Source organism: Microcaecilia unicolor, chromosome 8 (genome assembly GCF_901765095.1).
Source record: "Microcaecilia unicolor chromosome 8, aMicUni1.1, whole genome shotgun sequence".
In the NCBI taxonomy this organism is placed as follows: Eukaryota; Metazoa; Chordata; class Amphibia; order Gymnophiona; family Siphonopidae; genus Microcaecilia; species Microcaecilia unicolor.
In genome coordinates, this window is record NC_044038.1 from 38890503 (window position 1) to 38907588 (window position 17086).

General features: G+C 44.5%; 1 protein-coding gene across 1 annotated transcript in view; it reads left to right on the forward strand.

The window, feature by feature from the left end:
• Nucleotides 1-7260: 7260 nt before the first annotated feature.
• The window catches only part of TEKT5 (tektin 5), a 68753-nt gene continuing 58927 nt past the window's right edge, over nt 7261-17086 (forward strand). Inside the window, exons 1-3 of the mRNA XM_030212003.1 lie at nt 7261-7654; nt 9457-9540; nt 13863-13933. Of these exons, the coding sequence (XP_030067863.1) occupies nt 7304-7654; nt 9457-9540; nt 13863-13933 (506 nt within the window). The 5' untranslated portion in view covers nt 7261-7303. The remainder of the gene's footprint in view (nt 7655-9456; nt 9541-13862; nt 13934-17086) is intronic.

A 17086-nucleotide genomic window follows, 5' to 3' on the forward strand; every position in this document is an offset into this window, starting at 1 on the left:
ACCCATGTACAGTACTTTTATATTTAGGGAATACACATTTAAATCTTTTTTGTGTGTGTGTGGGGGGGGGGGGGGTTGGTGTGTGCGCACTAATTTGGATAGGAAATGAGACAAAACAATACATTTCACTGATGTTCATGTTTTAAGATCTCCACTAGAACCAGGACAACTGCTACCTAGACAAATAGCTGGTAATTTCTCAATACCAAACTTTCCAAACATATATATTAAGATGTTTTTTTTAATTATTTTTTTGAAAAAGTACCCTCAGAATTTCCCACTGACTTTGGCAATCAGATAAACTATTGACTGGTGGTATAGCACTTCATTCATTGGGCTACTCTTCTTTTTAACACCGTCTACGTGCTATTAGTGTCTTTTAGTGATACATTTGCTGCACCTGCACCAACTATGATCATTCACCAATACTTTTAAATGACATACAGGGGAATTTTCAAAAAAAGAAGGGTGCCCATCTTCCAACTCAAATCGGGAGATGGGCGTCCTTCTCTCAGGGTTGCCCAAATCGTCATAATCGAAAGCCAATTTTGGGCGCCCTCAACTGCTTTCCATCACGGGGACGACCAAAGTTCAAGGGGCGTGTCGACACTAGCGAAGGCAGGACTGGGGCGTGATTAAGAGATGGGCATCCTTGGCCGATAATGGAAAAAAGGGTGTCCCTGACGAGCATTTGGCCGACTTTACTTGGTCCATTTTTTTCACGACCAAGCCTCAAAAAGGTGCCCAAACTGACCAGATGACCACCAGAGGGAATCGGGGATGACCTCCCCTTACTCCCCCAGTGGTCACCAACCCCCTCCCACCCAAAAAAAACCCATTTTTTCCAGCCTCTAATGTCATACCCAGCTCCATGACAGCAGTATGCAGGTCCCTGGAGCAGTTTTTAGGGGGTGCAGTGCACTTCAGGCAGGCAGACCCAGGCCCATCCCCCTCCCTACCTGTTACACTTGTGGTGGTAAATGTGAGCTCTTCAAAACCCACCCGAAACCCACTGTACCCACATGTAGGTGCCCCCCTTTACCCCTTAGGGCTATGGTAGTGGTGTACAGTTGTGGGGAGTGGGTTTTGGGGGGCTCAGCACATAAGGTAAGGGAGCTATGTACCTGGGAGCAATTTGTGAAGTCCACTGCAGTGCCCCCTAGGGTGCCCGGATGGTGTCCTGGCATGTGAGGAGGGCCAGTGCACTACAAATGCTGGCTCCTCCCATGACCAAAGGGCTTGGATTTGGTCATTTTTGAGATGGGCATCCTCGGTTTCCATTATGGCCGAAAACCGGGGACGACCATCTCTAAGGTCGACCATCTCTAAGGTTGACCTAAATGTTGAGATTTGGGCGTCCACGACCGTATTATCGAAACGAAAGATGGACGCCCATCTTATTTCGATGTTTCCCCGCCCATTTGCCGGAACATCCTTAGAGATGTGCGTCCCCGTTCGAAAATGCCCCTCCACGTCATTCATAGAAACTGAACTTACCTTTATATCAGCGTTCTCACTGACTCCATGCTCCAATGAGTCAAAGAGCAGAAACGAATATGAATATCCGACCACCTTCCCATGGAAGCGCCCAACACCGTGGGTTTCAAACTTCTTTCCTCAGGGACTCGGGTTAAAGCTGTCATCTCTTGTGGAACAAGCTGTTTTAAGATTAGCACATCTCCCCATACCAACATTCTATTAAATGCCAGAAAGATGTCACTGGGGCTCAATGATATTTAGTCAAGCAATGCTCAACCACAGTCTGGCTTAAGCTAGATGAAGGGAGTTTTTCTGGTGTTTACAGGATACCTGCCACAGTCTTCAATAAATCACTTTATCACCAAACAAGAAATGCTGGTTGAGGAATCAGCCATTGTGCTGTGACCAAAGGAGAACAAGTAGTAGGTTGATAGTGGAGAAGGGTAGTTAGTGGGGTCCTGCAGGGGTCTGTGCTGGGACCGCTGCTTTTTAACATATTTATAAATGACCTAGAGGTGGGAGTAACTAGTGACGTAATTAAATTCGCAGATGACACAAAGTTATTCAGGGTCGTCAAGTCGCAGGAGTGTGAAAGATTACAGAAGGACCTCGCGAGACTGGGGGATTGGGCGTCCAAGTGGCAGATGAAGTTTAATGTTGACAAGTGCAAAGTGATGCATGTGGGTAAGAGGAACCCGAATTACAGCTATGTCATGCAAGGTTCCGCGTTAGGAGTCACGGACCTAGAAAGGGATCTGGGAGTCATCGTTGATAAGACGTTAAAACTTCTGCTCAGTGTGCTGCGGTGGCTAAGAAAGTGCACAGAATGTTGAGTATTATTAGGAAAGGGATGGAAAACAAACACGAGGATGTTATAATGCCGTTGTATCGCTCCATGGTGTGACCGCACCTCGAGTATTGTGTCCAATTCTGGTCGCCACATCTCAAAAAAGATATAAAGGAATTAGAGAAGGTGCAGAGGACAACGAAAATGATAAAGGGAATGGAACGACTTCCCTATGAGGAAAGGCTGAGAAGGTTAGGGCTTGGAGAAGAGGCGGCTGAGGGGTGATATGATAGAAGTCTACAAGATAATGAGTGGAATGGAGCGGGCAGATGTGACGCGTTTGTTTATACTTTCTAACAATAATAGAACCAGGGGACATAAGATGAAGCTAGAATGTGGTAGATTTAAAACAAATAGGAGAAAGTTTTTCTTTACTCAGCACGTTGTTAGACTCTGGAACTCGTTGCCGGAGAATGTAGTGACAGCAGTTGGCCTTGCTGAGTTTAAAAGGGGTTTGGACAGATTCCTGAAGGAAAAGTCCATTGAACATGATTAATTTAAATTTTTCTTTGTTTTGGGGTTTTTGCCAGGTTCTTGAGGCCTGGATTGGCCACTGTCGGAGACGGGATGCTAGGCTTGATGGACCCTTGGTCTTTTCCCAGTGTGGCGGTGCTTATGTACTTATATGGGTGGGGGGGTGGAAGGGGAGAAGAACTCCTGCCGAAGAAAAACTGATATTTATTGTTTCATTACTTCCTTCTCTTATGTTTGTATTTTTAGCATTCTCCATTCTCTTTCAATGCAGATTTGCATTGCAATGCAAACATGGTTTCCCTCTTAAAGTTGACATAGCTGATCTGATGATTTTCCTGTCAGATGTCTTCTGGCTGCACCAGGGGAATTTTCCACCTAGGTTCTACTCAAACAGATCTCTGAAAACTGTTTTTGATGTGCCTCATGAAAGAAGACTTTGGTGTTATCAATTGTTTCATGTGCTACAAAGCATTCTGAAAATTAATATAAAGCTCTGATCCCTTGAGACATATTGGCAAGTGAGTTTGAAAACTAAATATTCCCCCTTCCTTTGCATTGTGGTGGTCATTCCATTCCATACCACTTTGCCCTAATCTTGGTACCTTAGGGTGCTGTTGCATTTGCTGCTGATATATGCTACACATTTTATAAATCTTGAATGGAAATGCCCAGTATTAGTATCAAAAGTGGGAAGAATTGCTTCTCACATTCCATTTAATGGAATGACTATGTCATAACAAATCTCTGTAAGCCACATTGAGCCTGCAAATAGGTGGGAAAATGTGGGATACAAATGCAATAAATAAAATAAATAACCATCTTAAATATGACATAATAAGACTATAAACGAACCAGATTCTACCGAAATCTTATTTAATCATACCTGATTGATTAACCTCTTAGCTATTACTGAACAAGAACTATCACTTCAATCCTTATATCGAATATGGTCTCTCCATTGTCGATGACCTAATGTACAGTGGGGGAAATAAGTATTTGATCCCTTGCTGATTTTGTAAGTTTGCCCACTGACAAAGACATGAGCAGCCCATAATTGAAGGGTAGGTTATTGGTAACAGTGAGAGATAGCACATCACAAATTAAATCCGGAAAATCACATTGTGGAAAGTATATGAATTTATTTGCATTCTGCAGAGGGAAATAAGTATTTGATCCCTCTGGCAAACAAGACCTAATACTTGGTGGCAAAACCCTTGTTGGCAAGCACAGCGGTCAGACGTCTTCTGTAGTTGATGATGAGGTTTGCACACATGTCAGGAGGAATTTTGGTCCACTCCTCTTTGCAGATCATCTCTAAATCATTAAGAGTTCTGGGCTGTCGCTTGGCAACTCGCAGCTTCAGCTCCCTCCATAAGTTTTCAATGGGATTAAGGTCTGGTGACTGGCTAGGCCACTCCATGACCCTAATGTGCTTCTTCCTGAGCCACTCCTTTGTTGCCTTGGCTGTATGTTTTGGGTCATTGTCGTGCTGGAAGACCCAGCCACGACCCATTTTTAAGGCCCTGGTGGAGGGAAGGAGGTTGTCACTCAGAATTGTACGGTACATGGCCCCATCCATTCTCCCATTGATGCGGTGAAGTAGTCCTGTGCCCTTAGCAGAGAAACACCCCCAAAACATAACATTTCCACCTCCATGCTTGACAGTGGGGACGGTGTTCTTTGGGTCATAGGCAGCATTTCTCTTCCTCCAAACACGGCGAGTTGAGTTCATGCCAAAGAGCTCAATTTTTGTCTCATCTGACCACAGCACCTTCTCCCACTCACTCTCGGCATCATCCAGGTGTTCACTGGCAAACTTCAGACGGGCCGTCACATGTGCCTTCCGGAGCAGGGGGACCTTGCGGGCACTGCAGGATTGCAATCCGTTATGTCGTAATGTGTTACCAATGGTTTTCGTGGTGACAGTGGTCCCAGCTGCCTTGAGATCATTGACAAGTTTCCCCCTTGTAGTTGTAAGCTGATTTCTAACCTTCCTCATGATCAAGGATACCCCACGAGGTGAGATTTTGCGTGGAGCCCCAGATCTTTGTCGATTGACAGTCATTTTGTACTTCTTCCATTTTCTTACTATGGCACCAACAGTTGTCTCCTTCTCGCCCAGCGTCTTACTGATGGTTTTGTAGCCCATTCCAGCCTTGTGCAGGTGTATGATCTTGTCCCTGACATCCTTAGACAGCTCCTTGCTCTTGGCCATTTTGTAGAGGTTAGAGTCTGACTGATTCACTGAGTCTGTGGACAGGTGTCTTTCATACAGGTGACCATTGCCGACAGCTGTCTGTCATGCAGGTAACGAGTTGATTTGGAGCATCTACCTGGTCTGTAGGGGCCAGATCTCTTACTGGTTGGTGGGGGATCAAATACTTATTTCCCTCTGCAGAATGCAAATAAATTCATATACTTTCCACAATGTGATTTTCCGGATTTAATTTGTGATGTGCTATCTCTCACTGTTACCAATAACCTACCCTTCAATTATGGGCTGCTCATGTCTTTGTCAGTGGGCAAACTTACAAAATCAGCAAGGGATCAAATACTTATTTCCCCCACTGTATGTTATAATTCAATTATCACTCAGGAACCTTCGTGTAATACCATAAAGTATTCCTCTTCATCAAATGCTACAAATAAATAAAATAATTTAAAAAAATAATAAAAACTTAGCATATGAAATGGTAGAAAAGGGCAAGCAAAACAAACCAATGAAACCGTTTCCATGTGGATGCTTAGTTCTTTCCAATCTTTGCCTTCCACTATAGGTGTGTCCTGTAGATGTTGCAAAAGAGTGGCACTTACAACTCCATAGCCACAAGTTTTAAGCTGTGCCTCCTCCAAACCGTTAGGGTGGTGCTGACACAGCAATCAAATGTCCAGAAAAGGCTCAGCACAACTGGTGCTGTCTTAAGTATCTTGCACATACTTCCAGCCCTCCAACATAGGAAGGATGAAGGGGGATGGGAGCCAGCACAGCAGCCCTTGAGCATGCATGGATGTTTAAGATCCCCATGCTGCCAAAATGAGCCCTCTGTGAACATTGTGACTACTGCATCGGTGCTACCTTGGAAGGGATTGGGAAGAGAAAGAGAAACAGTTCAGCATCTTGCTCCCTGCTGTGTGTGTGTGTGTGTGGGGGGGGGGGGGGGGGGGGACGGGAAATAACAGACTAGTGTGGAAGAGAAGGGAGGGACAGAAGAAGGGACATCTCTCTATATAAAAGGCAACACCAACGTTCTATGAAGCCTCCAGCAGGAAGTGTGAAGGGGGCGAGATATCCGGTTTCCCTATGAGTGTCTGCCGCACCCTCTCTGTAACACAGTCAGTGAAGGAAAACAGCAGAGCACGAAATCAAATCGCTGGCTCTGTAACAGTGAAGGACTCAGAGGGGGGAGGGGAGAGAGTCCAGAGGGCAGGGACACACACACACACTCCCACATGCACACAGAAGAAAACATTGCTAGCCCCCGTTTCATTTGCATCAGAAACGGGGCTTTTTTTTACTAGTAAATAATAAACCACTGGGAGGAAGGCGAGCTGGGTCTGATGCAGAGGCTGTGGATTGATGTGGGAGAAGGGGGCTGGGTTTGGGTTAGATTTAGGGATTGAGTTGGGGCCGAGATGGAAAATGGGGCCTTACACTTGCAGATAATGGGGATGGCAGAAGGGTCTGATGTTGGAGCAAGGCGAGAGATTAGGAATATGAGGGGCTGGGAGCGAATGTTGGACCCCCTAACACAAAGGCGTTCTATTCAGCCAAATGGTCGCAATGTATGGCAATATTGGTTCGGCTCGCACCCCTGGTGACACCCCACTTTTCTCTCTAAGAGTCGCTTCTCGACAAAGAAAAGGTGTCACAGGCAAAAGGTAAAAAACGGATACAGCGGGATCCTCGGGATCTTCCCGGATCCGATCAAAAAACTTTTAAAACTTCATGGTTTTTTTTGGCAGTCGTGTTTACATATGAACATTTTACATCTATCCTCCGCATTTTTTTTCTCTGTTTATGTTATTTAACGCTGCCGATTACTGATTATTCTCCCTGACCCACCAAGAAAGACCAATGCAAGTTTGTTTTTCTTTATTACGTGCGTGTATGTATATGAAGTGAAACGATTTAGCTGGTTAGTGTTACCCTCTCTCCGCTGCTCACATTATGTCTTCATCAGCCCCAGTGATGCCAGCAGCAGGGGATCCGGGGGGCAAAGCTCTTGTCCTCATCAGCCCTGAAGCGGTGGCCCCAGAAAGCTGCCCCTTCCTCACCGCAACTCCCTCCTCCTTCCTAAATCGTTCCGCTCCACGATGTCGCTGCTCGGAACCACCCGCTCCGCCGCCTACTACATCCCCAACCCGGCCGGCTTCAAGCCGGTCAGCGTCACGCACGCCAGCTACCGCAACTACTACAAGCCGTCGGAGCGGCCGCCGCATGCGCAGACGGAGGGCTGCCCTCGAGGCCCTCCGGGCACCGCCCCCGCCTGCTCGGGCGGCTACATGGTTTCCGAGCTGCCGCCGCAGCTGCAGACGCCGCACTACGCCAAGACCTCGCCCGAGGAATGGTACGAGTACACGGCCGAGCAGATGAAGGGCCTGGACCTGGCGGCCGACCGCTCGGCCCGCTACCGCGCCGACCTGGCCAACACCATCCACGAGAAGGAGCTGCTGGCTCGCAGCCTGCAGGACGACAGCCGGAAGAGCATCAGCCGCCGCCTCACCGACCTCAACCGCCTCAAGTCCGCCGTCAACCAGGAGCTGCTGCGGCTGCTCAGCGAGACGGCCGCCCTCAAGCAGATCCAGCAGCGGCTCGTCAACATCCTGCAGGATGTGGGCGAGGTGCCGCTGCAGGTGGGCTAAAGGAGGCCCAGAAGGGCAAAAATGACATTTTCCCAGGAGGAGAGTGGACAGACGCCTCTCCTCATCGTTTTGCAGTGTTGTTAACCCCCCCCCCCCCCAGCACGTTAGGGCCAAAAGGACTCTGCAAAAAAAAAAAAAAAAAAAAAGCAGGTGCACAAGTCTGGGGATACTTGCATTTACCCTTGAGCAGTTTTTTGAAAGGGAAAGCACACGCCTACTTTCCCTTTGAAGACCTGCAGGCATATTTTCAAAGCACTTAGCCTTTCAAAGTTCCATAGAAACCTCAGTGGCGTTCCTAGGGGTGGGTGCGGTCCGCCCCGGGTGCACGCCACTGGGGGGGTGCTGCGCGCGCCTGGCCTTCGTTCCATTCTGCCCCGGAACAGGAACCTGTTCTGGGGCAGAGGGAGCATGGAACGAACGGACAGGCGTGCGCAGCACCCCCCCCAGTGGCGTGCACCCAGGGGGGGTTCTTTCACAGGGGGTGTCCTTTCGCCGAGGGGGGCGCACTGTATCCAGTGGGGGGCGCTGCACCCCGGGGTCGGGGCGCATCGGTGATCCGCCCCGGGTGTCAGCCCCCCTAGGAACGCCACTGAGAAACCTATGGAACTTTGGAAGGCTAAGTGCTTTGAAAATTGGAAAATCGATGGCAAGAAGCTTTCACAGGCTTTGCACCTGTTACGGCAGAGCTGTGGTAGTCAAAGTGTATATACAGAGGTCGGTGGCCAACCATGGTCCTCCAGGGCCACAAACCAGTGGGGTTCTCAACATTTCCACAATGAATATGCATGAGATTGATTTGTATGTACTGCTTCCTTTGTATGCAAATCTAAAGTATGCATGTTCATTGTGGCTTGGGGTTCCCTGAGGACTGGGTTGAGAAACCCTTATAAAGTATACATATTTAGGTCCTTATAAAGCAGCTGGGTTTTCAAGATTTCCACAAGGACCTAAATGTGTATACTTTATAAGGGTTTCTCAACCCAGTCGTCAGGGAACCCCAAGCCAGTCTGGTGTCAAGATTTCTACAATGAATATGCATGAGATTGATTTGCATGTACTGCTTTGTGTTCAGATAGATCTCGGGCATATTCATTGTGGAAATCTTGAAAACGCAATTGGGTTATGGCACTTGAGGCCGTGGTTGACAACCTCTGCTGTGTAACACACACACACACACACACACACACACACACACATATATATATATATATATTATTTTTTTTTTATTAATTTATTCTTTCTGCTTTCCTGATTGAAATTGTAGTTCTTGCCTTTTTTTTCCTGTTACAGATTTGTCATTCCTTTCCCTTTGCTATATGAGGCTTATGTTTTTAGTTATGTATTGTTAACCGCCCAGATCAGTGGATTCCTGAGCCTTTTAACTTGGTGCTAGGGACATCCTATTTGTGTCTGAGCATTCAGTGACCTTGACATCAATTTGTCCCACCCTGTTCCACCAAAGATCAGAATAGTATGACACCATGACAATGCAGCCAGTAACAGTTGTTTGTCTATATTTAAGGCTTGCTGATACCTGTTTAATGGGAAAATATATTTACACCTTCATGTGGGTTTTTTTAAATCAAGTTAGACAATAAGTTTTTCTATTATTTTGGTTATTTTACTACAAAAGGTGTTCCTTAACCTAGTAGCCAACATTTTGGGACTATGTTTTGGTGAATACCATAAATATATCAGGGAATCATTTTACCAACAGTGAATCATTTACTTATACATATATATAAAAAAATAATGTTATAATGAAAGTGTAATATTCAAAATTGTATTTACAGATAGCTTATGAATGTCTGTATCATCGTGAGAAGCGGATGGGAATTGATTTGGTTTATGATGATGTGGAAAGAAATCTTGTAAAGGTAAGCACTATTTATATGTATTTATGGGAAAGAAATGAGCGTATGCTCTAGTAGGCTAGAATGGTCATTTATATGGGTGTGCAAGTTACAATGACATGCATGCTGCCATGAGGAAGACATAGATTAGATTCCTGGGTCCAGATACTGCTGCTTGGGCCAGCTGGGGATGCTGCTGAGACACTTTTTTTATTACACTAGAGTAGGGGGTGGAGATGAAGGAATATGAAATCTCAGACATTGCTGGCTCTGGTCTTAAGGTGCTCATGTGGTGGGTTTTGAAGAGGTTCGTTGTATGTTGCACCTGTCCAGTGACCATCGCTGCACTGGCTGGGCTAGCTGAAGGTTTATAAATTGGAGTGGGGGGAACTCCTGGTAGTTGTGAAAGTTCATGGCCCCAGAATCCATTTGATATGGAAGCCCAAAGGGGCAGGATAAAACTGTCATAAAAGAAGAAAAAAGTGGCCTAACAAAGTATGTCAGTGGAGGAAGAAATAAGGATTTTTTAATCCATTTTTATCAATGAAAATAACACAATATTGTGAATTTATCATAGAGAAAGAAATGTCAGTGTAAACCTGGAGTAAAACACTGGGGCAAAATTTGTTAAGTTTTGTTTCAAATGTTTTTACCCTCCTCCCTGCAAAATTGTTCCTTACAGTTCAATAAAATAAATTACTCAGGAACATAAACGATTTTAACATCCTAACTAAAATCCCATAGGCATTTTTAATCTGAGCATTTTGATTGCGTGAATACAATAAAGTAGTCTAGAACATACATCTCCTGTGCCCCTTTATGCTTCATTTACCATCCACTTAGATCCCAGCATTGCTCTGGATAGAAAATAATTGAATTTCCAAAGTTGTTTCAATAGAAATCAAACAAAATAAAACATGGAAAAGAAAATAAGATACCTTTTTTATTGGACATAACTTAATACATTTCTTGATTAGCTTTCGAAGGTCGCCCTTCTTCCTCAGATCGGAAATAAGCAAATGTGCTAGCTGACAGTGTATATAAGTGAAAACATTCAAGCATTACTATGACAGTAAAATAGATACTATTGGAGATTCTACATAGAATGTTGCTACTATTGGACATTCTACATGGAATGTTGCTATTCCACTAGCAACATTCCTGCGCAGGCTTCTGTTTCTGTGAGTCTGACGTCCTGCACGTATGTGCAGGACGTCAGACTCACAGAAGCAGAAGCCTGCGTGGCCACATTGGTGATCTACAAGGGCCGACTTGTACATGGAATGTTGCTAGTGGAATAGCAACATTCCATGTAGAATCTATAGAAATCAAACAAAATAAAACATGGAAAAGAAAATAAGATGATACCTTTTTTATTGGACATAACTTAATACATTTCTTGATTAGCTTTCGAAGGTCGCCCTTCTTCCTCAGATCGGAAATAAGCAAATGTGCTAGCTGACAGTGTATATAAGTGAAAACATTCAAGCATTACTATGACAGTCTGACAGGGTGGGAGGAGGGGGGTGGGTAGGAAGTATGCATGGGGACATCAAAGCATATCATTGTTATTCTAACAGGATAGGTGTGGATAGGTGAGGGGAGGGTGATCAACAGAGAAATACAGCTTTATGGTTTATAATGGGCTAGGAACCCCAGATCCTTGTTAAGTCCTTTCTGTTGGGTGTTAAAATATTCAATCATTCTGACTTTGAAAGCTAATCAAGAAATGTATTAAGTTATGGCCAATAAAAAAAGGTATCATCTTATTTTCTTTTCCTTGTTTTATTTTGTTTGATTTCTATTGATAACCTTAAGAGTGGACTAACACGGCTACCACACTCCTCTACTTTCAGAATTAGGAAACATGTATTAGCCAAAGCACACTTTTCCCCTTTGCTGTACAGTTTTGAATTAAAAAAAAATATGTCTCCAGCAAGAGTGGAGGAACAGCCTAGTGGTCAGAGCAGCAGGCTGAGATCTAGGAAAGCTAGGATTCAAATCCTGCTTCTCACACTGGTGTTCCTACTGACCTTGGGTAAGTCACTTCACCTTCCATTGCCTCAGGTACAAAGCTTAGGGCCCTGTTTACTAAGCCACGCTGTAGGTGTGCTAACTTTTTAGCATTCTTGTAGCGCGGCTTAGTAAACAGGGCCCCTAGACTGTAAGCCTTCGTGGTCAGGGAAATGGCCTTGAACTTAGAGTTGCGAAGATGATGAGTAATGACATCTGGAATTCAAATTCACTTAGAATGGTTTATGCTTTACTTGAGTTTTATTATTTTTTATACTGGTTTTATCAACTATGATATCAAAGTGGTTTATCAACTCTTTATCTGGACTAAGAGGGTCTTTTACCAAGGCGCGCTCATGTTTTTTGGTGCACGCTAAATGTTAGAGATGGCAATGCATTCCTATGGGCGTCTCTAACGTTTAGCGTGCAGTAAAAACGTGAGCGTGCCTTAGTAAAAGATGCCCTAAGTGCGCATTTGCAAAATCAGGTGGTAATGATACATGTTGAATATTAAAAAATTCTAATAAATACATAAATTAAATATTTTATAGCTGTCTTTATGAAGAGATCCACCCAAGGTGATGTACAGCATGTGCAGTTTAACATAAAACTTACAATTTTGTTATCAGCATAACAATAATAAAATGACCAAAGATAAGCATGAATACAGTCAATGAGGAAAACTTGAATCCTAGAAGCAGGGCTTACATGAAGCAGTATCAGAATATTAACATTTTACTTACTTACTTTTTCACATCACTTGGTATGCTGCCTTTCTGGCTTGAAGCCAAACACAGCGGTTCACAGTAGAAGTCAGTGCATAGCTAAAAATTGCCATATTAATAAACCGTTCACAATTCTTAGAGTTATGTTCACAAAATGAGTGTTTCTGAGGCAATTGTAATCTATACTTGATCTGCTTTTATAGAAATGCCAGCATTCCTCTGTCACCAAATAATGATGCTTTGAGAGAATGTCACATATCAGGCTATACTATAAGCCTACTTGTTTTGAAACCTCCTGAAGGAAAATTAATTGTATTTTCACTCTTCTCTCTCACAGAAGTGCTTAATACAGTGTTTGACAGAGAGCTAAGCCAGTGTTTTTTTAACATCACCAAGAAGAGACTCATAACTCCAGTTTCAGTTGTTCTTTAATGCAAATAAGCCTAAAGAAAATAAACATTTACAATTGAAATGGAGTCACTGCCCCTGCAGATATGAGTCTGTTCTTAATCCAACACCCTCACACAGCAGGGGCTGGGGAATTTAGCCACACAGCATCTTAATAACAATATAGTAAAACAATCACATAACAAGAATATAATAAATGTCATATAATACAAATGATACTATAGTAGTCAGCATGGAAGAACATGCGAATAACATGATATAATATCAGCATATTACCAAAGAAACATCTAACAAGCATGCATTAGATCATTTGAATAACATAGATATGCTGCTTGCATTTACCTCTTGCCTTACAAACACAAGCTCAAAGCGATTTCCAGGCAACTAGCTACTCTACTTGGGTTTACCATTGCAGGAGAGCATTTGTTCAACAAAAGTATATCCACCAGGTAGCGGATCAGGTGTGGTTTCCTTTCAGGGATACCTGGAGGTGAAGAGCAAATCCAAGAAGACAGGAGGAGCCTCCACGGAAAGTCAAAGCAAAACAGCAAAAGTAGAGGCTGACAAATGTGCAAACCAATAGGGAGATAATCTCAAAAAACAGTTTATTCAGAATATTCATATCAATATCAAGGACCCGACACGGTCCGTGTTTCGGCGCCAAAGCACCTGCCTCAGGGGTCACAATCAACTTTCTCTGAGAAGAAGCTGATAGGCTTGAATTCCTTTATGTATGCAAGTTAATCCACAGAGAGAACAAAGGAACAGCCAACCGATCACATGGTGTTTGCTGATCGGTTGGCTGTTCCTTTGTTCTCTCTGTGGATTAACTTGCATACATAAAGGAATTCAAGCCTATCAGCTTCTTCTCAGAGAAAGCTGATTGTGACCCCTGAGGCAGGTGCTTTGGCGCCGAAACACGGACCGTGTCGGGTCCTTGATATTGATATGAATATTCTGAATAAACTGTTTTTTGAGATTATCTCCCTATTGGTTTGCGCATTTGTCAGCCTCTACTTTTGCTGTTTTGCTTTCCTTTCAGGGATGTCACTTTAACAGAGTCCTGCTATATTTTTATTTTAGAGTTGTGGTTCATACACAGTTCTCTAAGATAGTTAGGAGTAAGTACAAAACAGAAGCTCAGATAAGAAGGATACTAGTATTATTATAATGTGTTCTTTCCTCTGCTTATTTGAACAGGAAATTGAGATAGTTAAAGCTTTTAAAGAAAGACTGAGAAGAATTACAGATACTGTTGAGGCACAGATTCAGTAAGTTTGTATTTCAGTCTCATTGGAAATCGAGTCCCACTCCTTTGTTGTTTTAAGATTAGTTTAGGAAACGATATAGAGACAGCGCTATGTACACCCGGTAGTGCTGTTGAAATAAGTAGTAGAATTTGGGAAAGGGTAAGAGAGACTCATGCTAGATGGGCAGCATTCTTTGAACCTGGATCATTTGGAGGAAGATTAAGGATTGTCAGTACTAGTCCAGGGATGTGAAACTCATTTTGATGTTGGGCTGCATTGGAAAAAAATGTATATTAAGTGGGCCGATGGGGGGAAGGAGGAGAGGTATATGCATATGTTTGCATATCCAATTATGCAAATTTATATTTTAAGATAGTCTTTATATAATATCGCTCCGTCCACTTAATTTATTTTGCCCTCCTGCCTCCTTACCTTTGTGTTGCCTCCTGATTGCTCTGCTCCTTTTTCTTACTCCTTCCCCAAGCATCCTCTCTCAGCCTGTTTCCGCTGCCCTACTTCTTACACCTCCCACCCCATCTTTAGCACCTGCCTTTCTTTTCCCCTTCCCATCCTGAGTCTTGCTGCACCTGACACGTCTGCTGCCACTTCAATGACATTAGTATAGCATAGAGCAGGGGCGTATCTGAGGTTCGGCGGTAGGGGGGGCAGGGGCTAGAGTGAGGGGGCACATTATAACCCCCCCCCGGCCGCCGTCCCCCCCACCGCCGTTAACCCTCCCCCGCCTACCGCCAACCCTTTCCCCGCCTACCGCGGTTACCTACCCCCGAGGTCCGCTCCTGCCGTTTTTTTAAAATATTACTTCAGCTGGCGGGGGACCCCAACCCCCACCAGCCCAGCCGATGTCTTTAACTTTTTCATCCTCGTGCTGTTAAACCTGCAATGCATCCTTCCAGTTGGACGGAGTTTGACGTCGCAGCACGTTGTACGTGCAGGACGTCAACGTGCTGCGACGTCAAACTCCGTCCAACTGGAAGGATGCATTGCAGGTTTAACAGCACGAGGATGAAAAAGTTAAAGACCTCGGCTGGGCTGGCAGGGGTTGGGGTCCCCCCGCCAGCTGAAGTAATATTTTAAAAAACCGGCAGGAGCGGACCTCGGGGGTAGGCGACCGCGGTAGGCGGGGAAAGGGTTGGCGGTAGGCGGGGGAGGGCTAACGGCGGTAGGGGGGTCCAGGGTGAAATCTGCGGGGGCCCAGGCCCCTGTGGCCCCAAGCAGATACGCCCCTGGCATAGAGGTTCTGCTATTTGCTACAACATAAATAAAATACCTGCTGTCCTAATCTGGCACTGCTTTATGCCAGCTTTGCATATACTGTTGTCATATATCACAAGATCATCAGAAAGGAAATGCCTCCTCCCAAGTTTTTAACAGGCTTGTGGTGCCAACAAAGCAGTACAACGGACATGCTCTGACACCTTTCCCTACTGTGAAGTTCCTGCAGACTGAGTGAAAATCGTATTGGTCCGTATTATTTTTTTACTTCTTTGTGCATTTGGCCAGTCATATTGCTCAAACTGTGTGCAGAAAGAACAAGTGATGACAAAATATAAAGGGATAAATGAGAAGTCCTTTAGGGAGATGATGATACGGAACTTAGGGAGTCAACTAACAATAATTGGTGATAACAATCATCTATCCAGAATTTATTTTTCCAGATTTTTTTTTTATTTTCAAGTTCAGTATTTTATTTGCAAAATTACATCATGACTATAACTAGGGGTGAGCAGAAACCAAAACCGTAAACAAAACTCTCCCCCACTCCCTCCCCCCCCCCCCAACACAACCAAAAAAGCTCCCCCCGCCTTGGAGGCCCGGGGAATTTTGCCTCCCCTGCCCCCTCCTCTCGGCGGCCCTGACACTAATTGGCCAGACTTTGTATCTCTGATATCAAAACTAGATTGACTGGTTCAGACTGGGTTGAGAGTCCACTGATTTAAGGGATCTCTATAACACACATGATGTTTGAGCTTTTCTTCTCTGGTAAATTACTACATAATACATACGTTTATGACTTAATCTCTGAGATCTAGCGGGAGCTTTTTAGGGTGTGTGCTTTGACTGGTTCATTTAGTCACATGGGGCTGAAATTCAGACCACGGTTGTTAGCCGGGCTAACTCCTTTGGTCAGCGCTAAACCAAGATATCCAAATGCCTGGCCATTTCCGGTGACCGGCATTGAATTATCCAGTTTATTTTTGGCCAGTTTGACCATAACCGGCTAAGTTGATGCTGACTTAGCCGGTTATGTTCAAACCAGCCAAAGATATCCTTGTTTTCACGTGACCAAATATAGCAGCTAAAGTGGGTCTGAAAATCGGAGGATTGCCAGTTATATCGGACGAGCCACTAACCGGCAATATTCAGCGGGAGATAGCCAGAATATCGCCAAATAGCCGGTTATGAAGCATTTAACTAGCCAGATGCAGGTCCTGCTAACTTAAATGCTTTTGAATATTGAGGGGGATTGCCTTTAGAAAGTAGCAGGGCTATTTTTTTTGAGGGGGGTACTGAGTACCGGCACCTTTTCCATTGTCCGCTAAAATTGACCCAAGGACCTCAAGTTTTAATGAAAGAGCTCAGGCTCTACACACCAATTCTGCCTTGTCATAGATTCTGTGACTGGTTGCAGGGGGTCTGGCTATTGTGGGGTGGTGGGTCCCTCAGTGATCACCCCACTCCTGAAGGGTGGACTAACATTTGAGTACTGGCACCTTTTTTGCTAGGAAAAAACGCACTGAAAAATAGTATCTATGAATTTGTATTGAGAGATTTGTGTGTACAATGCCTGAACTACTTTGGATTACTGGAGACAGCTGAGAGGTGGTAACATAGTCACAGTGTCTGTGTTTAAATCTTCATGGCGGTACTGCAGGCATTTGAAAGAGAGCAGCCATTGCTGCCTGAATGAAAGCAGTCATCTGTAGAGTCTGGGATATCAGTGTTTCAGGCAGACCACAGATGGTGCCCTGCGGCGGGCATTCTGACAAAACACAGACTCTGGAGGTTAGGAAACAACTGCTGGTTCAGATGATGTAATTACTAGTTGTGAGAAAAAAAACCCTCGTGTTTGGGTACAAAACCACCAGTTTGAAGTTAGGGTTTCTTTGATCCTGGGGAATGTATGAAGAAGCTTGCTTGGCATTTTCTGCTAAA